This window comes from Gavia stellata, chromosome 8 (genome assembly GCF_030936135.1).
Source record: "Gavia stellata isolate bGavSte3 chromosome 8, bGavSte3.hap2, whole genome shotgun sequence".
Classification (NCBI taxonomy): Eukaryota; Metazoa; Chordata; class Aves; order Gaviiformes; family Gaviidae; genus Gavia; species Gavia stellata.
Window position 1 is genome coordinate 23,492,453 of NC_082601.1, and position 21,676 is coordinate 23,514,128.

The 21,676-nt window shown below is 43.1% G+C and overlaps 1 protein-coding gene across 1 annotated transcript in view; it reads right to left on the reverse strand.

Moving 5' to 3' along the window:
- Nucleotides 1-19,869, reverse strand: part of TLK1 (tousled like kinase 1) — a 72,088-nt gene extending 52,219 nt beyond the window's left edge. The window contains exon 1 of the mRNA XM_059820827.1: nt 19,719-19,869. Coding sequence (XP_059676810.1) covers nt 19,719-19,869 — 151 coding nt within the window. The remainder of the gene's footprint in view (nt 1-19,718) is intronic.
- Between the last annotated feature and the right edge of the window lie 1,807 nt (nt 19,870-21,676).

Below are 21,676 nucleotides of genomic sequence, written 5' to 3' on the forward strand. Positions count from 1 at the left end.
GACCTGTGTTGCTAAACCATGTCTTGAATAGCCCTTCTTCCACAGCATGTTTTGGGGAATCACAGAATTGAAAACAGCCTTGAAAACTACTAATGTGCTAAGAAAACAAGTTGAGATGCTAGTATGATGGCAGTAATTTGAGAAGAATACAATTCTAAAATAACAGCAAAAACACAGCCTGCCCTTAGCAGAAGGCTCTGAAGTGCATTACCATCCAATGCGAATAACAAACCTGAGGCCACAGTCATTCAGTACTGCGGCCTCAGAAGTCAAGAAGGTCCCACTCAACGTAAATCAGCAGTCAGCAGGGCAGACAGCAAGATACAATTGCCGAGATTTAAAATAAACCAAACAAACAAAATCCCAGAACTATATTTAACTCCTACCCATAGCTACATAACCCAAACCTACAGGACACCATTTACCAAGACCCTAGGGTTCCAGCTCTTCCAAAATACTTAACAAAATAACAACAAACAGCTACAGATCACCCATGACAAAGTTTAACCTGCAAATTCAGAAATGCTTATAATCACTGGCTTTCCAACCAAGAGGACTAACTTCTTTTACAGAGGACTACGTAGCTACTATAACCTCCAAACAAGAAGTAACATGAAAAAGTACAGGGTACTACATTAGAATTTAAAACCCTCATTGTAGTTGAAATAAAACAGCAGAAGTAGAGGCAGCAGAAAAGGGGAAAATTACATCCCAGTGTTCAGGTGAAACTAGCTGTTTGAAAAGATCTTAAGCGACAAGAAATTCCTAATGAGACACACACCTATCTAAGCCCACGGTTAGGAAAGAACAGAATCCATTTAATTAATCAAGAGTCTTTTTAATTGCACAGTGAAAATGCAATATTTCTCAGTCCCTGAGCTGGTAACACTGAAGCGCACACAACACAGAAAAAGAAGTATAAAACTAGTATTTCTCACTGAAGTTATCTTCTCTATTTAGGCACTTCTGTCTCCCAACAAACACACCCCCTTATCACTGCTAAGGCGCCTAGGTGAACTTAAAATGCTTTTCAGAATAATCTAAAGAGAACTTTTATTCCACATACTGATCCTTTTAAAATGAAAAAGTCTGCGTCCAAAAGAATGGGTAAAGGGATGCAGGGCAAGCGAAAGGTGACTACTGCTTATGGGAGGCTGGGGGGGTGAAAGGAAGGAGGTAAAAAGCTGGGTAATTAGCAGGCAGACAGATCAGGCTTTGGTCTACATAAAACCTGTGGGAGGAAAATAATATAACTGGCAAATTTCGACCTAAAAAAGCACTATAGTAAATTTAACAAATTATAAGAAAAAAATCTTCCCTATAAACAGCAGAAGACAGCAGGTTTTGACAAATATGATTTGACAATCCACTTCCAAAGTGCTTTTATAAAATGTGTGTCTGCTGATTACAGTTGTACAATTGTTGGATGAAAACTTGTTAAAATATAAAAATAGAGAAAATAAGTTTTTTTCTGACGGGGAGAAAAAAAACCCCAAACACAACAACTTCTGACCAATTTCCCATGAACTAAAGAGCTGATGAGGAAGAGCATTTTGGTTAGGTTGTTGGGTTACCTGGACTCTACCATTCAACATTAATTATTCCAGAGCTGAAAAAACAGGAAAATATTCCCTGTGTCCCTCCTCTCCCCAGGATGCAGCCTACTTGTTTTTGGAAGTCTTTTTTGAAGGTTTTTTCAAAGGACCGTAGCTCACTTTTTAAAAATGCTGTTTGAAGGTTGTTTATTTCACTTTTCCCAACAGTTCAACAGTCCAGGAATTTGATCTAAAACAAAGACAACTTTGGCTACTGGATAGATAAGTAATTTTCTGCAAATCATTCTACAACAGATATCAATTCTTTAACACTAAAAAATAGTAATGATCTTTAGACTTCATCTCTATGCTGCCAGATTTGAACTTCAATTGTCTGGCCAACAACCTGGAAAGGAAAAGTGAATTACACAGAAATATGTTCCTGAGGCAACCTCTGCTAATGCCTTGAAGAAAGACTTATAAATAAACCACTTGGGCCAACTCCAGATCAGCTAGGGGACATTTGCGGGTAACAACTTAAGAATGTTTAATTCAGCCTTTCAGCTAGGTGCCCTGTTCTAAAGATCCCTTGTCCATTATGTGTCTCATCAGATGGCTGTAGGCAGCAGGAGCAGAGATGAATTTACAAGTTGCTTACCAACGCTTTTATTTGGCCACAAACCAACAACATATACTCATGCATGTGGGTATATACCACAAGGATGGGAACTCAGAATGGCTCATTCAGAGCTCAGGGAGTGATTCATACAACAGAGAGAACAATAGCTCCCCAAGGGTCTATTCTATTGTAATTGGGGCTGAACCAGGCCACGGCAAGCCAGTGATGCCTCCTTTCTGACGAGTCTTCTACCAGTCCTACCCCTTGGAAGTAAAACTGAATTGCCCGAAAGCCACATATGGCTCAAGAGCGATGCACTGGCTTCCTGAGGCAACCAACAGCTCTTATTTCTGAGTGACAGCATTTTCCCTACATATTGCATAAAAGTAATTGCACTTTTCTTCAACATCACAGACAACAAACCTATTGCGCAGGTGTAAGCACAACCTGTTTGAGGTGCAGCACAGTACCTATGAAAGATAAGCACTACTGTAGGCAATAGAAAGACTTGAAAAGAAGAAACACAACTGATTGAGCACCTTTAAAAATTACATCCCAAACCTGCAAAGAGATAACATGCATGCCTATGGCAGCTTTCAAGACTGAAGTGTGTCTAACAATTAATGGTGCTGATGGGTCTGAAAGCTACTGAAGCTTTTTTGCAATATTCACTGAAACAATGTGTTTCATTCCATGGCATGCTGTGTCTCATTCCAATCCTGTTCATTATTCAGAAAGCAAGAGTCAACATCTAATTTGGCATATGAATCCCTGTAACAGGTGGGTTTTTAGCCAGACTTTTCCTTATGCTAGCTTCTCCTGAAGGAATTCTTCACAAATCAAATTTTTCCCATCTTGCCCCAGAAATTGCTACACCATTATTTTTGCAGTGGTTTTTCCTATATTAATGATCGGAGTTAGCACGTAGACAATAATTAATAAAGAGAAGATAAGATATAGCATAGAACATTCAACATTGCATCTACCTATCCATTTCCCAAACTTATACTATAACTCCATGTGCACCATGTACAGGAAGCGTTAGCATAGCAAATACTGCTAAGAGCAACAGAACCATGACAAGGTCCCTTCTGAGTCTGTTGAATAGTGTTTAGTGCGACGGATGAAGGGAAAAAGGACAACTGAAAGAACATACATTTTACTACTAGTATCTTGAAAGCTTTTTATCTTGGAATAGCCACCACTCAACAGCAGTAGGGAGGCTACATTCTAAAGATTGGTATCACTGTATTTTGTCCTCTGATCCCACACACCTTAACTAAATAAAAACTGAACTCAGCAGATCAGTTCATGGGCATAGTAAAAGAAACACCTGCTGTGCCCAAATAGCAAAACAGTCCACTTGGACGAAGAACTGCCCATATGCAAAATCCCTGTCCATGTCCAGTAACCCCTTCTAGGCTCTTAAAAACAATATTGAGCTAGGTAAGATTAGAATGTACCTCCTACATTGAAATCCCAAACTGCAAGATCTTACCCCATCATGAAAGCCCTCCTGTATCAATCAAACAGAAAAGCCACCACAAAAAATACTCCAACAAAAAGAAGCATCAATGAATAATATCCCTTCTGGAAACACCCTACTCAAAAAGACTTATTCTGAACCCATAGAGCTAAGAGTTTAAATAATCAAAAATTTGCTAAAAACAGATTTCCTGAGTTGTTGGCTACAATACTATATGCAGAACGAGCCTGACAAAGTAAACACTCTGAACATGTACAAACTAGATGGGTGACATCCTGAATATGTTCGTTACAAGGAACGGCATCCATTCCTTTGAAACTTGTCACTATGTAATCCCAAGTGTCATATTTTCCTGCTTTTTTAAAAAGCATGATTATTCACTTGCAATTGTTCTCTAAATCATCCTGAACTGCCAAGAGCGATCAAAGAGCAGGTTCTGATTTGGCAGAAGAATTTTGGCGGCTTTTCCACACCACCAACTTCGACCACTTAAGAGCAAACTGGCAGAGCCAGAGTGTTTCAAAGAAACAAGTAGGTTTAACATAGTGTTCACTGACCATTTTGCACTCTTCACAGCTAAAGACAGTGATACCCAAGAGCAGGCTTATCGACTAGTTGACTCGCACTGTCTAAACCACTGCTCTAAGCATTTAGTCCATTTAGAACAAATGTATAGATACCAAAAATGTATAGATAAATGTATAGATACTGAAAAACAAATGCATCTTCAGTAAAACTCTTTTTTAATGACAGCATCTGATTTGAACATCTGCTACAGTGACAGAATAATCAGAGATACGAAGCACTCATTTGAAGTACTTCTAATAAAGTTTTGTTCAAGACAACTGTCAGTTTGGCAGCAACTGGGCAGCCAACTAATACATCCTCCTGATGTTTCTTGTCATCTCTGACCACTATAGTCTGTGCCTGCATAAATGTGATACTAACCTCTCTAAGGTCTCCCGTAAAGCCTTAAACAATCACATCTAGGTTCCATGTAGCTTTCTCCTGGGAAGGGAAGATTCATGACACAGTTGTAAGGTCAAAAGCAGTTAACTTTTCTCTCTTCAGAGTTAAGAACAATGTTCTGGTTAAGGAAAAACTACACTAAATGCATTGTTTTATGTTTGTATTCTACCAAGTTAGAAGAAAGATTAGAAGAAAATATGATGGCACCCCTTTGGGTGACTTTAGTCTACTGGAGATCCTCAGTCAATTAAAAGTAAAAAAGTCGTTGTTAGTGTCCCATAGGGCAGTATCAGCGTAGCTGTATTACACTGTACTACTACTACGATCGATAAACAAATATACAATACACAAACAAGAAGTTTATGCTTACAATCCCTCTAACAAGGTAGGAAAAGCCTATTAGTCTTTTACAGAAAGCACATAATGTCTTGGCCAAAGATACGCGAGACATCTGCAGCAAGAACACTAAAAGACTGTCTTCCTATGTAGCAAACATCTGCCTCGAACACAACATTATGTCGAGACAAAAACTAATACAGCCTGGGCCACACACATGCAGGTGATGTGCTGCCGGCCTATCTCTACCAGTTTCCTTTTCACCTCTATGTAGAGGAATCTGCAGCTGTTACTGTTGCTTCCAGACAGCTCTGTAAAAGGTATCCAAACAGAAAAAGAGAAGCAGAATTTGCCCATTTCAGCTTCGTTTGCTGCAAAACCAGATGCTGCCTGTCCCCTCAGGGAAGAGGCAGCGAGCAGGGAGAAGCGCACTGCAAGTTCATGGGTCACTTGTTGGCGATGCAGGCTAACAGGTCACAAGATAACACCAGTTTGTCATACTCTCAAAAAGTGCATCGCATTCTGAACAAAAGCTCACTACTTTCCATCCCTCTATCTATTTCTATGCTGAAAAGGACTAAAAGCCTGGAGCGGTCCTGAAGAAGAAACATCTACCTAGAGAAATACCAGAAAGTACAGCAAATTTCATTTGCTGCATTCAATTATAAGGAAAGAAACCGGGAGCTCTAAACGCTTGAGTCCACGAAATGGCTGTTCTGGAAGAATTTAAAATGGCACAGGCCTTTTGCACATATCAAAAATAAACAGTTGTTTCTGCTATCTAAGGAAGGAGCGAAAAGGAAGTTAAAAGCAGAGGTCACCTACTGAGCAGGAAGAGAGCGATCAATGCCCCTTCCCACAGGGTTTTTTGTTCGCACCCTCACTTCTCAGAAAAAGTAAACTGTGAAGGAACAAATAAAAATTGTGCACCTTTTCCCCAAATAAATTTGTCTGGAAGTTACCTATAGGGCAGAATGGCAGTCCAAAAACCCCCAACAATTTCACAGAATAAATTTGTCTTACTTCTCTTAGTTATAATACCAGTCATTTGGTATTTGAAAGCTGTATTTGTGGCAATAGGAGTATGTTTCAGTTCTTAATTCCCTGAACTTCCTAATCTCCTTACTTCTGTAGCTCCTACTGCCATTTCTGCCCTCACGGTCTTCAAAATCTCCCCAGCGCAGACAGCCCACTGACCCTGAAGGCTGAGGCAAGTGCTCTGCTCCCTGGAGCACACAGGGCATAACGAACTGCCCATCACAGTACATAACTCTTAACCTACATCGTTCTCGCCATTACATGGCAAGGAACACGCTACAAATAAGACATTAAACAAAAAATCCTAAGTCTTTCCAAATATATGACTCTATTTCACTCATAACATTGTGATCAACTAGAACTTCAACCCCCATATACTTATATAAGAGGCCACAGTTTAACATCAAACATGCAAAAAAGCTTATTACGCCTCTAAGATTAAACTGGAACAGTAAATTCACCTCTAACTGTAACCACAAGACTCATGAACTATTTTCACTTTTGAACTACACCATTTTAAGAAAAAAGGCATTAACCTCAAATAACACTGTCAATTTCCTCCTTTCAAAATACCTGTATGGCACACACAGCATAGAAAATGCTAAAAATTGAAACAAAAATTTACATTAAGAGATTTCGACTGCAGAATCACAGGCTTTGTGAGAAACCACCCCACCACCAGCTGGCTCAGGCAACGGGGACCCTGCCCCTGTGCTGGGTAGGGCCATGCTACCTGCCAGATGGGTCACTATTCTTCTCTTGCAGGCACCCTGTCTAGAGGGCAGGTGGTGCTCAAAGAATCAGGCAACTAAGTACTGCTTCTTAGGCTTCTGTGGGTTTGGTTTTTCATTTTTTTTTTTAATTTACAACTCAACCAGCAGCCTCTGAACCAACAAGGCAATCCAAGCTTCACTGAATAGGGGAAGAAACTCATTTCATCAAAGTCCCTTGTAGGGAGGAGCCTCTCAGAATACGGCTCTAAATAGATAAATTACACGCACACAAAGCTGACATGTTAATGACTACACCTACATTTTCCTAGGACCTTGCAGTATTGCTCCCATTCTACAGATAGGGAAAAATGAGACTTGTATGAAATCACACATGAATCAGTGAAAAATCAAGTTTAAGGCTAAGGGGAAAAATATTTTAAACTTTGTTCTTCTCCTTCTTACAGCACAGCTACAAAGCCTGTTGATACCAACAGTATACATTAAACTCAGTTGCAACCTTGTGTACTGAACATTTTTAAAAATTCAGCACCCACCCAGTTCACAAACAAAGAAACATCCTATGTAATCATCTGTCAAAAATTTGGGTTTAGTGTTGCTCAGCATTATCACCAAAGAAATCTGCATTACAGACGTTTCTCCTATCCAGCACTCATCGCCTAATTTTAAACCAGCTTTCTTTTCTGCTATACTATCACTTTCATTCAAGTTTAGAAGAAAGAGAGAAGGGATTCTCATTCCTTTCAACACAGTCCCTTCCTGAGAACTGCCCATCTTGCAGGCTGAGCAAAGAACAGACTTCATGGAACAAAGTCTCTGATCACGTGAATAAAATTTCGTAACATAAATGCAGTTAAAGCCCTGAGGGCAACCAGAAATTAGGAAAGGGCAGAGTTACAAGTCTTTGATATTGCAAATCGAAAAAAAAAAAAATATTTTCAGGTATATATTCAAAACATATTTCAAGACACCAGTAAAAATACTGATGTGCAATTAACATCATCCACCATGTAGAAGCACCTGAATATTCAGCTGCATAGTACTTTTTGCCCTACGAAACTAACCACATTTCTTCTTAGTTAAAGACACTACACTGGCTTCTGTGGACCACTGGGGCACAGAAGTTCTCTTCCCCAACTGACAGGAGATGAAGCAGGACCTCTCCTTAAAACAGCTCACACCAGAGGCAGGGGAGGACCATGAAATTCCTCGGATGGCTGAAGCAGGCTTCCCGGAGCCGACTTCCTACAGGCGATGTGACAGAGACAGAACAGGCAGTGCTACCGGGAGGTAGCAGCACACCTTACCGACAGGTGACAAATCAGGATGCGTTTCACCTGGCGTACATTTAACATGGCTGCTTCCACACTCCTGACTTTGGGGGTAACGAAACGCTAAGCTAACCACAAGGGAGATTTTTTAAAACTGAGTAATTCTATCAACAAATCTATGATGGACTTAGGATCCAGAACCGAGCCAGGCTTACCTCCATCAGTTAGAAAAGGCAGACAGTCCAAATGAGACCAGTGCCTGTCCAGTCAGACAAAGCTAAAGCCCTGACAAGTCTCCAGACGCACGGGGATACCTTCCACATGGGCCCTCCCCACAGCCCGCTGCTTCAGCGGGCCATCTCCCTGACAAAGGGACAACTGAAATTTCAGAACTAGTAAAAGCAACTGAATAAAAAGACATCAAGGAGAAAGTTTCACCAACAGCAGTTCCCAGGCAGAGAAAAAAGAAGGTCGAGTTGGAGGCCGCTCTCCTCGCCCTGCCCGTGCCCAGCGGGAGCCGCCGCCGCGGCCGATGCGCACTACGTGCCCCCAGGGGCGGCAGCCGCGGCTGTTGCAGATACCGCGTTGCCACAGTTAACATGCCCTTAGGATGAAGTCTACGCACAGGTAAAACTTGTGAATATAAGGTGGCAGATGCAAACACAAATGGCTGAGTACACCATGCAGGTTTTGGTATAACTGCTAGAAAAAAAATCAGTTTAGTCTCTAATGAAACCATTTTACATGCTTAACAGCTAGTCACACTACCTATTTTGGTAGTCACACGAAACACTAATTCACTATTTTCATTTACTGCTTTCACATAACAAAATATTGTTCTGCAAGTACTACATGCTAACATGATTATTTACCACATGAGAGAACTTATACTAAAAATGTCTTATTTTGCCAGAAATAAACTCTTCTGCACTATATCTTTGGATCATTCACACAACAAACCCAACAGATTCAATGACTCAATGGATGTAACAAAAAGCAATTGTAATGACCTGTCTTGACTTAAACCTAAAAAACATGACAAATTTCCGTTGTTAAAAACTGAAAAAATACTAACAAAATCTGTTATTTCCCAAAAATCCCTCATTTGGACCTTTATCCACAACAATCTTAAAATTGGATTTCACCTTTTCTCAAGTGGTAACTGGTGGTCAAGCAGAATTTTGACACCAAAGATAAACCAACATTCCTCTCCGGTCTTTCTAGACACAGGCACCTGCAGCTGTGAGCTCCTAACTGCACAAAGCCCCACCATTGCTGCCAGCTCTACAGCGGGAGAGCTCCCGCGCAGTGACGCGCCATGGGACACGAGAGGAGAGACTCCCGGCTACATCCTTGCAAAACCGCGTCACCAAGCGCATCTCCGGCTGAGCGTGGGCAGTCAATGCTTGAACGTTTGGAAGGTTCCTGCTTCTACTGCATCGACCCACTCCCTTTAGCAAAGACTACCCTCCCTCCAGCAAAACCAACAGCATGCATAAATGAAAGCTGAGAAGGGGGACAACGATTTGAGGAGGAAAATGACAGATTAGAGTGGCACAGGGGGAGCAGGACGAGACTCGAGGTCACCCTTGTGGCCCAGCACCGGTCAGGAAGGGAAACCGGTGGTGGGAGAAGGCAGGCCGAGGGACCTGGTCTAGAAGAAAGCACACACCCCACCTGGAGAGCCATAGGGATGGTCGTGCACCGCCAAATTCTGCAACTTCTCACAGTCACTGGTACTGCTGCCTCATCGCTCACTTCCTTTCAAAAGATGGGATTTCAAAGCCGCGAGAACAGCAAAAAAAAGTAAAAATAGCAGGTTCTCTCTTTTTTTTTTTTGTATGAACAAACTTGAAGAAAAAGAGAGATTTAAGGAAAACAGCAGGAACGTAGTGTGAGACGCTGGCAGAGACTGGTGCCTGTTGTTTGCACTTCTCTAGAAGAGAAAAACAAGTGAAAGGCTTGGAGAGAACAGCACATTGCGATTTAGCCAGGAGAACAAATCAGGTCAACTTTCAATCACACGACATGGGGGGGATCATTATTAAGGTCATTTACTGGAAATTATTTTGTTGTCATAGCTTCAATATTTCATTCCCAAATTATGATATGTTGCAACTATAACAAATAGGAAGAAAAATAGAAGATATATAATATTTATATATAATCTAATACACAAGCAGACTCTGCTTGTTTGTGAACTACATATTTCTATTCTTCTGTTTAAAAGCAAACAGCAATATAGAAAGCTAAAACTCAAGATATGGCAAAACTAGCACAATTAATCTAGCAGCCAAATTTTGTATCATCTGCAATACTCATCAGCAGGTTTAACAAAACTACACATTTGAAAAAATGAAACAAGTTTTTGAGAAGTACGTAGTAAGAGACAACAGGAATTTAGAACCTTTTTACTAAAAAGCTGCTGAAGTTTTTGTGTAAGCTGGTAAGCTTAGCTTGTTTATTAGACTACTATGGGGGTAGGGGGTCCTAACAACAACATTAGTATTCCTAATGACTAAACAGACAGCTCATCAAGACTTCACACACACATTTTGTGTATATATAAAAGTGTGTACATACACAATATATAAAATTGCCTCTTCATTAATACTAACCACTTGGATGTTCTGGACATGACAGCATGTATCAAGCAAGGGACTGGAAAAAAAAAAAAGATTCTACGGATGCAGAATACAAAATACCAACTAACAAGGAAGCAAAGACCATGATATTTGCCTTTCATAGTTTGAATACTGGTGTTACCTCTCTTAGGCATTATTAGTATCACAATCATTTAATAATACAATTTAATTAGAAAGAAGTAATATGCAGTCTGATTATATAAGTAGAGGTAAATTAAATAGGCAATGAACTTCACAAAAAACAATCACATACTGAGGCAATAACATGCACAGCAAAAAGTGCTTTTTGTATCTCATTTAAAAGTTCTAAACCCGCATCTTCAGGAATTACATCTATTTGTATCCTATAGTAACTTTAAAATATGAAAATCCCATTCCTCATAATGGCCCTTCATAATACTAAATACAAAGAATTACTCCACTTTATTCAGAGTTAAAGCTTGTAGGAAACTTGCAAGATACAGCCTTTTACCATAGTTCAGTACTGTGAATAAAACTACTGAAACTAAAATGCAACACTAATAATCGAAAAGTTTCTAAAACATGTATCAAAGACATAGCAACCACTCCCAAAAACCAGTCAACTCAAGGAATAACTGACTTGCAAAAGCAACAAAAACCAAACAAAAACCCTAGTGACTAATACTGCTAATAATCTATAATCACCACTGCCACAACTAAAACAAAAAAATTACTTTATGAAAATAATCACACCACCTAGACCACCACCACTTTTCTCACCACAGTGTAAGTTCTCACCTGACTGGTGAAGGGAACACACCCAGGGGGGAAAGCCGGGAAAGGGAAGCAGGGCAGGACAATTTTCCTGGATATACCTTAGCAATAAGGTATTGGGACTTTTACTTTGAAAAGTTTCAAAACTTCTGATACATCTTTTAATACAACTTTTAACAGAACTGTTAAAAACAGATAATTACTCATCAAGACTAAAAGAATTTGCCAATGAATTAAGACCTCCAGCATAACATCTGCAAAATGTTTTCCTACATAAAGTAACATAATACTTGTAAAAGATAAAAAACCAAAGCTATTTCAAAGTTACTCTATTTTTCACCATACAAACAACATATTTATTAGAACTGGTTTCATTACAATCTTGTATGTGCAAATACAGTTGGTCTTTACAATGATATCACTTAGAAAAATATAAAGCTTGCTCTAAGTCACCAGAGTCAACCAAAAAAGTTTGTCCTGTCTAAACAAATAAACTTATTTTCAATTACAATTTTGCATATATTTAAAAATACATGTTTCTACTGATGTTAAAGAAAATATTATTAATAATGTGTGGATTTAATTTTCAATTGCTTTATAATGACAATATCAACTTCAAGGATACTACTTCTGTCATCACTTTCACTAGGAATAAGCTAAGAAATAGCAAAGACTGCAACCTCCCTGAGGACCAAAATAGCTAAAAAGAGGGTATTAGGGCACACACACACACAAAAAAGCATTGTCTGAAGCACAGCTGCAAAATATAGGACAAAACTGTGGAACCTATGAGAACACAGCATTAACTAGAAAAAACAATACTTAACAAATACAGCTATGCAGTGTACAGGCCTGATTAGCCTAAGCCACAGGAGTGAAAGAAGGAAGTGTTAGAAATCCTACTTGTAGCATCATCTGAGTTTGTCTCCATAGAATCAAGAGGTCCAAGAGTTCAGTGGTGGAAAAGAGAAACGGGAAACACCTCTGCTGTTAAAGCTGCACGATCCGAAGGGCATCAGAGACCCAACGAGTGAAGACCAGGATCTAAATTATATTCTTTCAGACTTAGAGGAGTTATGAAAAGCAACTTAAATATTTATTTATATATTTAACATTACTTTCCAATTTGTTGCCTTCACACATACAGTTCAGAGGTTCTATTACTTACCAAGAAAATAAAAATTTGCAATCCACCAGCAGCTACAGCTGCAGGTCACAGTGCTTAAAGCACCTATATGCTTTGAGCTCAAGGTACAGTCATAAAATTAAATATCTGAATGGTGGGGAGTATGTGACATCATACAATGGATTTTTCTAAAAGCATAAAGATTTCCTGTTATTCCTCAAAAAAGATATTTTTCTTCCTTTTCTCTTATAGATACAGCTGTATTAGAAGTCCAAAGAAAGGGAATCCAGTGCTTGCCAATCTCCAAGCAATTATGGTCGGGCTTCATTTCCTGTAAAAGGCACTCGGGAGTTTCTCACCACCATCCTCATCTCTCAAAATCTGAAGTGCAGAGTGCTTTGTTCTTGAGGACATTATAAAGAAAGCACCATGGCCTTTAAGTTTCCATCCACTTAAAACTGCGCAGATATGATGAGGCAAGATACACTGCTTAATGCTCCTGCTGCCACCTCTCAGCAAGCAGAGGCGGTCCCAGGGAATACCGACCTTCTCTGTGACGTTCAGTTTCACGTAAAAGCTCCAGTAAATTAAGTTTCCCATTCCAAAGCGACCAGATTCCCATCACAGTTGTGTAATCATCCAACAATCCCTAGCTTTCCTCTAAAACCTTGGAGGGCACTTGTCAGCCTCAGAGCCTCTCCAGCTAAAGCTAAAAAGGACTTTTGAGCACAGGGTGGATAATTTTTCTTATTTGCTATTTAAAAAATACACTCCAGCATTAAACATTTAAGCTAAACTTGGAGTGATAAGAATCTATGGTGAGGTTTAAAGTTTATGATCTATTAAATTCATACAGGGGAAAAATACATTCAAACAATATAAACTTTAATGCTCTGCTGGCAGCCAAACCATCACATGGCTGGAAGCTGCCAGTGAGACGCCTGAATCGGAGCGCTGAAGCACTTGAGCGGCTTTCGCCAGGAACCGCTTCAGCCATTTTTGTTTGTTCAACTACTTCAACAGTTGGTTCACTTGGAACTGCTGAAGAGCAACTGACAACTCGGAAAGCAAGGAAGCCTGCCTTTCTTTTCCAAATGATGAACAAGAAGGAACGGTGACTGGATTTACTCTATTAACTCCGAATCTCACAAGGTGCCGAGACCAGAAATAACTGACTTATTTCACAGACTACAGACAATTCTACTTAATCTGGTTTAAAGGCAAAACACATTTGGATATATTTGTTTCTTCTTATGTATCTAGCACAATTAGGATTCAGTTTATTTAGCTAATAAAGTCACCTAAAAGCTGTCTAAAGCATGGGGAATTATGTTTCTTAAACATTAAGAATCTAAGCTGCGTAACTACTTAAATAAATGCATATAGATGCGTACCCTCCTGCCTAGCAAGAGGCATGATCAAATTAGACCAATTGGAATCAACTTTTCTTTCGGAAAAATAATTAAGCACAAATGCAAAATAAAATTAAAAACAATTATTTAATCAGGATTTCCTGCTCGCTGATTTTAGTCATGATTAAAATTAGTAATATAATCACTCTTATTTCAGTCAATCCCTCCAGCACGGACTCGCTCCCAAAGGCTCGCCCAGCCCCAGCCTTCCCCTGTCAATCTTCAGCACGTCCAACCGCACTTAAGCCCTTCTGTTCCCCTCTTCTGGGACTAAGTTTGACTGAGGTCAATTAAAGCTTACAAGCATTCATGTTCCCGCCACCTACCGCATCCTCCCCAGGGAAAGGCTGGTTCCCAGGATTTTTCTGCTGGCATATCCCAGCACTCTGCTCAGGAATGAAAGAAAGGAGTAAGACCTCCAGAGAGAAGGTGCCTGGGGAGGAAGCAAACCCTTAGTTTCTATCCCAAACACTGCATTCTCAATAAGGATGGAGTCAAGATGAAGGGAAATACAGGATCCAAAATACCTTCTCATGCTCACTAACCCTTCTCTACTTCTACCAAACTCGATCCTTAAGTACTGAACAAGTACTTAAGTACTTGTCCCTTGTTATCTTCAGCAACCATTAGACGTTTTCCACTTGCAAGCCCACCTGAGAACCTGGGTTGTATTATGGTGGCCAGCTTCTGTTTAACTGCTCTCCAGCAACCAAAACTGAAGCACCGGCATTCTCAACAGCAACCCTGACCACTCTTCTTCCTCTATCTACCTTCACCGCCACTCAGAAATTTGGCAAACCAAATTTCCTTTTTCCTCTTTTACAGCTGAAACACACCATGTCAAACAGAAAGAAGTTCATAAAGTTCATAAAGACAAAGCTTTTCTTCCTCTCCCTTGTGTGCTTTTACGTTTTAGGGGAGCTACAGTTCAGGAAATACTCTACTGCATAAACACAATTTACTAACTTCAACATTTTCTTGTGTAAAAAAACTCAGCACGGGGGCAAGAAATTTAGTATGGAAGTAATCTGGATTGGGAGCAAGTGCTATTTCAAAACACTATCTTATATCAAGAACACAGAAAGAGTAAAGGATTATTTTAAGCCTGTCCTATTTCCATAATCTCCATTCTTCAGGTAGCAAAATTCTACAGACCTAACTTTGACTGTGATGCACATATAAACAGTAGCCTTTCCCAGGAGTCCCAACAGAATTTTGCACTCATTTAGGATTACCAGCTCTAAGAAAATCCAAGGAAATGTCAAGACTAATTGCAGATCAGAGTTATTACTAATAAGCAAGTTTACTTCAGCTTGCTGAAGAAAAAAATTAACTTGCTGAAAGAAAGCAAACAAGAAAAAAACATATAGAGGAAAAATATGAGAGAAATAACAAGCTTTTTATCTGAATGGAGACAATAATAAGTACATACAGCCTGTCCTTAAAGATATTGATTCTCTCTCCATTTAAAATGGAATAGGTTAATGGGAAACTCCATTCTAGGCAAGTTAAAACAGAATTAAAACAAAACAATCACGCAAGTACTAATTTGCTCTATTCTCTGCAGCACTCGCCTTTTAGAAAACCAGATTCAAACAAGGGCCCATATTAAAAAAAAAGGTCATCTTTTCTCATTTTTCATTTGGGCACGATATAAAATCTCCTAAGCATCAGCTCACTATGAGAAACACATCTGCAACAAAACCAGCAATAATATCACAAGCTAGAAATCTGTGCATATCAGTGGAACAACATAAAGTCTTACACAACACCTGCTCATGCTACAGCCAACCTAAATAATCTTTTATGATTGCTGTGCTCATCCTAAGTAAAAATACCCCATTGCCTTTAAACATGAAGTGTTCCCATTCTTCTCTGCTCCCATGTAAACTGGCCAAATCCAGAAATTTCTCAATCTACAGCTGAATGATAAAAACCAACAAACTTACTGAGAACTTACTGGTGAAGCAAATAAAACAGCTGAGTTTTTACACTACAAGCAAACAACAGGAAAAAAAACCAACCCTGGAAGTTTTAATAAGATCAGGTAGATTTCATGTTCATGGACTAATATACTGTATGTAGCATATGTGACACAACCTGGCATCTAGAAACATTTTCTAGACTGGAAACTTCAGGAGGAAATAAACTGTACCTTTATGCTCAGACGGACAACTGCCATCACATTTTAGGTAACAATAAACACAAATAATATATATTTATCGAATTGAAAAAAAAAGGTCACCAACAAAATTTGCTACACCTACAGCATTAGCTCTTCAAAGAGCACCGAATGCATGTCATGAGTTTATTTACCATTTTGTCATCATACGTTAATTTGGGCTCAAATTTGAAAACTGAAATTCACATTCCTGTCATAATTCAAAGTTGTATTTGGCATTCTGGTTTGCTTTTAGTAAAGCATTCAAAGTCAACAGCACACACAAAAAATAACTTGCAAAGCATCATGCTTGACTACCAGACACTGTGGCACTGCCCCCAACCTCAAAAGCGAAGCTATTCCAAGACACTCATATGTATCTCCCAAAATCTGTTCTCTCTGCCTTGTCAGCAACAGCCTGAACATCCCCCATGTACAAAACAGCACTTTCCAGCTACACGCTTTGGTCTTTTTAGTTACACACGCAAAGTAGTCAAAAGTCAAGAAACTTCAAACACCAAGTTGCGTGATTGCAATTATTTGAGCTGTAGCACAAGATCTAGCCACACAATCACATACTGTCTGTAAAATAATACTGCATAACAGTCCTCCTAAATTCCTGACAGCATCTACTACAGGGATCTCGAATAAGTGACCACATATCCCACACGTAGGTTACTGGCATATAAAACAACTGACAGAAATAGAGACATTTACAAGCTATACTGAAATGCAAACAAGAGACAGTTCTGGTACAATAAAAGTGTACCGATGCAATTGTATTCAAGTCCACCCCAGACCTTTCATTTTAAAACCCTAAAACATAAATTCAAATCTCTACAGCTAAGCCACAATGCCCCTGTAAGTCAAGATATAGAAGATAAATTCCAATGAAAAATGTTGCTGTAATGTTGTAGTGCATTTCAAAAAAGATTATTTTCTTAAATTTCACCTGTATTTCCCAAGTAGTCCCTTTTTGATACTGAGAAGGCACTGCATTTTTTTTTTTTTAAATAACTCTGTGCGACAGTCATATATGCCAGAGCTTTTCTTTTTGCTTTCTCCATATTAGAGCTTCAGAGAATATTTTTAGGACTTCCTAAATCAGGGTGCTGAGGGCTTCTGTTCTTAATAAATCAGAACCTTTAAAAGCCCGTATGAGAGATGTGGGCTCATGCCAAACTTTCACAGTGAATCACAGGTGAGGTCGGATAAACCACAGCAGACGTGGTGCACTCAGTGAAGGCCTGTGCATTCAAAGGCAACATGGGCATAACTGTCACAGAAGCCAACCAAAGGGATTTGAATCCACAAATGAGAAGACCAGGCCGGGCCACAAGCTTGGCCCAAGCGCCAAATGCACCCTATCTGGAAATATTACCCCCTTAAAACCGGCACAGGCATTAGCAGCGATGCAGCTCTGACCCAGAATGGGCCAGCAGTCCCGTGCACTGCACCAAAGCCCATAACCTCCGTTAACATCACAAGGTATCACAAGTTCAGAATCAATGAGAGCACAAACTCCTACAAATAGACTGCACTGCAAATACTGCATGCTTATTAGTTTGATCTGACATCATTCTTTCACATATATAAGCCAATGTCTATGAGCATACTGACATGTTTCTCTTTTGGGGCCTATTGATTTCAGGCAAGATACTTGATTGTAAAATGTACATACATAAAGTAAGGTGTGCCGGTAACATCCCACGAACACGAATGCAAAATATAAACCCAAGCATGGCTGGCAGCTTATGCTGATTTTCAAACAGAACTACCTAGCAAGGATGTACAATTACCACGACTCAGGACCACGATGCAAATACAGTACATTACAGTGCCAAGCAAACACCAGGGTTTTGACTACTCTGTAACCCCTGAATCTGTATTAGGGAATGTAAAATACAGTACCCAGAAAAATCTGACAGCATGAGTTGTAAGAAAGAAAAAAGTGAAAAGCATTATCATCATCATGTTAAAAATTAATTTCCTAACAGTGTTTTTCCTTGTCTAAACAGAGGTACTCAAGTAACACCGTTCTTCTTTAAAATAAATAGATATATAAGTTGTGTTGCAATAATCATTTCAGGCTTGTACGCCAGGTATCTGAAATACATGCAAAAATTCCTCACGTATACACTCTACGTGAGTATTATATGCACGCATATTCATAACAAGCGTTGCAACACTGAAGAAACCTACTCGTGATAAGCTTAAACTACATATGTGGCCGGTGGTTGTTTTTTCTAAGAGCTTCAGTTTCCCAGATAAGATGAGCACAAAATGCCTGCCACTTTACTCAGCATCTTTAACATATACCATAATTCCTTTCCAGGTATTTTCTAGAGCTTTTCATGTCAATCTACCTGCAGGAGCATGTGCAAAAGTGACACAGAGTGATACAAGTCTGACAACTACTGGCGTGGAAAATGGAGAAACACGGACGGCGTTACATATTTTCAGGATGTTGAATCCCTGTTACCAAGTCCTTACATCGCTTATCAACCAAAAAAAAAAAAAAAGGAAAAAAAAAGGCAAGCAAGCAAGCAAGCAGCTACAGGAAGAACTGAAAAACAAAGACTCCCCATTTTCACTATTATTTCTATCTTAAGTTTGCAAGTTTCCTGCTTGGGCGATGACGTTTCGCAGATGCTACAAGAAACACAACATGGTGTTCATTAAACTGGGGCAAATCAAGTAAAATTATACAACTGCTCAGTATGCAAGTACCCGTGCATAAAAGTTCTCCTCCGCCACTACCCGGCGTTCAGCAAGTAGTTATTTTAGCGAAAAGCACCGCGCAATTCACTAGCTGTGTAACTGCTACATCTTGTGGCAACACATTTCAACGCACGGAGGAAAACCAGACAATACCCGAAAGGGAAGAGCGAAGGGACTTGTTTGCTCATAACCTTCATACAGATATTCCCTGCGAACACCCACAACACCCTGCTGCCGCTGTCGGTGTAACACAAGAGGGGAGGAGCAGGGGAGGGAGGAGAAAAATATTATCATCTAAGGCGTGATGGAGGACAGGAGAAAGTTGCAGTCATTCCGTGGTGGCCGTGAGGCGCCCTGTCACTTCTGGCCGTAAAACCGGCCGCCCCCGAGGGCGCCTTCCCCCCGGCGACGAACCCTCCGGTGTCGGCCCCTCTCGCCTCCCCACCTCCATGATGCCAAAAGTGCCCGACTCCCTCCATCCAGCAACAACGGCCGCATCCTCCGGCGCAGCACTTTCACTTTGCCGGTGGCGGAGGGGAACCGATTTCGGGGAGGACGCGGCGAGCGGCTGCCCGAGGAGAGCCGCGCGGGAGGAGACGCGAGCGGCGGCGGCGGGGGGAACGGCCCGGGAGCGGAGGGAGCGCGGCCGATGCCCCTCCGCGGCCCGGCGGCAGGGGGGAACAACGAGGCGCCGCCGCGCTGACGAGCGGCGGCGGGAGCCGCGGGCGGGGGCGGCGGGGCTCCGCTCGCCCAGCGCCCGAGGCTCCCCGCGCCGCCACCGGGCCCAGCGCTGACCCCGCGCCGCCGCCGCCGCGGGCGCCAGCCTCTCCCCGCCGCCGTTCCCCGCCAGCCCGGGACCGGCCTCCGGCGGCGGCTGCCGGGCCCCTCCCCGAGGGCCGGGCCCCCCGCGCAGCCCCGCGGCGCGCTGGTTACCTTCCTTGGGCGGCTTGCCGGGCGGCGCGCCGTGGAGCTGGGAGGCCGCCGCCGCCGCCGCGGAGCAGCCCTGCAGGCTCGGTGGGGACGTGGAGAGCCGGGACCAAGATGGCGGCCCCTCCAAACTTCCACTGCTACTTTGGACACTCATCAAGCTACTTTCCTGGAGCCCGGCAGCCGCCGGGGGCGGCGGGGGAGGCGGCGCGGCGGGGGGACACCCAGCGCCGCGCTCATGGCCGGGGGGCCGGCCCGACACGGGCGCGGGGAGGCCGCCGGCGGGGAGCGGGCTCCGGAGGCAGGCGGGGCGCGGGAGAGACGGGGCGCGGGGCCAGCGCAACCTGCCCGCACCTCTGCACTGCGTCGCCGCCGCCGCCGCCGAGCAGCCGCCTGTGTCTGAGGCTAACCTTCCCCACCGCCGCCGCTGCCGCCGGGGAGGGGAGGGGAGGGCGCAGGCGGGGAGGGGTCATGCGCAAACACGATCGCGAGCCGAGCGAGCGCGGCGCTCAGCCGGCGCCCAGCCGAGCCGTGCCGTGCCGTGCCGGAGCCGCCCAGGGGCGGCGGGCGGAGAGCGGCGCTCGCCGCGCGCGCACCTGCCCTGCGGTCCCGCCGCTCGGCGCGGCGCAGCCTGGGCGCGCCGGTCAGCCCCTGCCCTGGGCCGGCCCGCAGCCGCCCGCCGGCTGACGCCCCCCCCGGCCCCGCCGCGCAAGCCCGTCCCGCGGCGGGGACCTCCCTCTCTACCACCGCCCGCACCTTCCGCGCGGCGGGCAGCGCTACGCCCGCCGCCGCGGCGGGGCCGGAGGGGGCCTCCCCGAGGCCGCGGCGCTTCCTTCCGTCCAGGTCTCCTGGGCGGCCCGGTTCGCCCGCGTCGGAGGCCCCGCCGCGCCTTCCTCCGCGCCCCGCCACCACGGCCGTGGTGGCGGGGCGCGGCGGCCGCCCCGGGGGCGGGAGCGGAGCCCGTGCGCCGCGCTGCCGGGGCCGGGGCCGCGCCACCCGGCACCACCCCGGCGTGGAACCGCGCGGGGCGAGCCCAGCCGGTGGCTGCCGTAAGTAGGGGCGGTAACAGCGGGGCTAAACGGGGCACTTGGCAGCAGGGTCTAGGGGAACGTGGTTCTTGCACCTTTTCCTCCAGGCGCTGGTGGGGGTCTGCCGCATTTCAAGTGGTTTTCTTTTCCCGAACAGGACGGTGTGGCGGTGGAGACGCGGGGGGACCCGAGAGAAGCCGCGGTCCGGAGGGAGGAGGTGTTGCTCGCCAGCCGTAAACTGCCTCGCTGCAAAGCGGCGGCTTCCACCAGAGGAGCTGAAACTCGGGCAGGAGCCATGTGCCGGGCCCCGCCGGCGCTCACCTGCCTCACCCAACAGGCTGAGGCTGCCAGCTGGGCACCAGCCCTGACCCGGGCATCTGTCAGAACCTACCTCTCCGCCTTGAGTGAGACTGAAGTGCAGACGTAGTGGAATTCAAACCCAATTTTCAGTTTTTCCTTAAAACTAACATCATCTTCACTGAGAATGTGAGACACATGGCAAAGTCGGTTCTGGAACAAAGCCTTTTAATTTATGAGTGCAACTTACGTATGACAATGGCTACTTAAAAAAAAATCATGGTTTGCAGATATATTACATTCGGCATATATAAAGAAGTAAATTCATTAGCCAGGCATGGCGCTTATTTTGTGCTTGCTGGGTGGAGACATCCTGGCCATTTACTAACCTACTTTCCCCTCTGAGAATGGCAGGAATAGATAACTAATGTTGGGTTGCAGATCTGTGCACAACACAGATATTCTGTCTCTTCCTTTTAAAGTGACATCTGTCAAATTATCTAAGATCTTCACCTCCCACAAGTATACAGCATAGCTGCAAGTTTCTTAGCAATTCGGTATTAACTTGAAGTAAAAATTAGTGTGTTTGCTTGCTAAATAGGTCTGTTCCAGGACATATATTTAGTAACAGCTATAAAT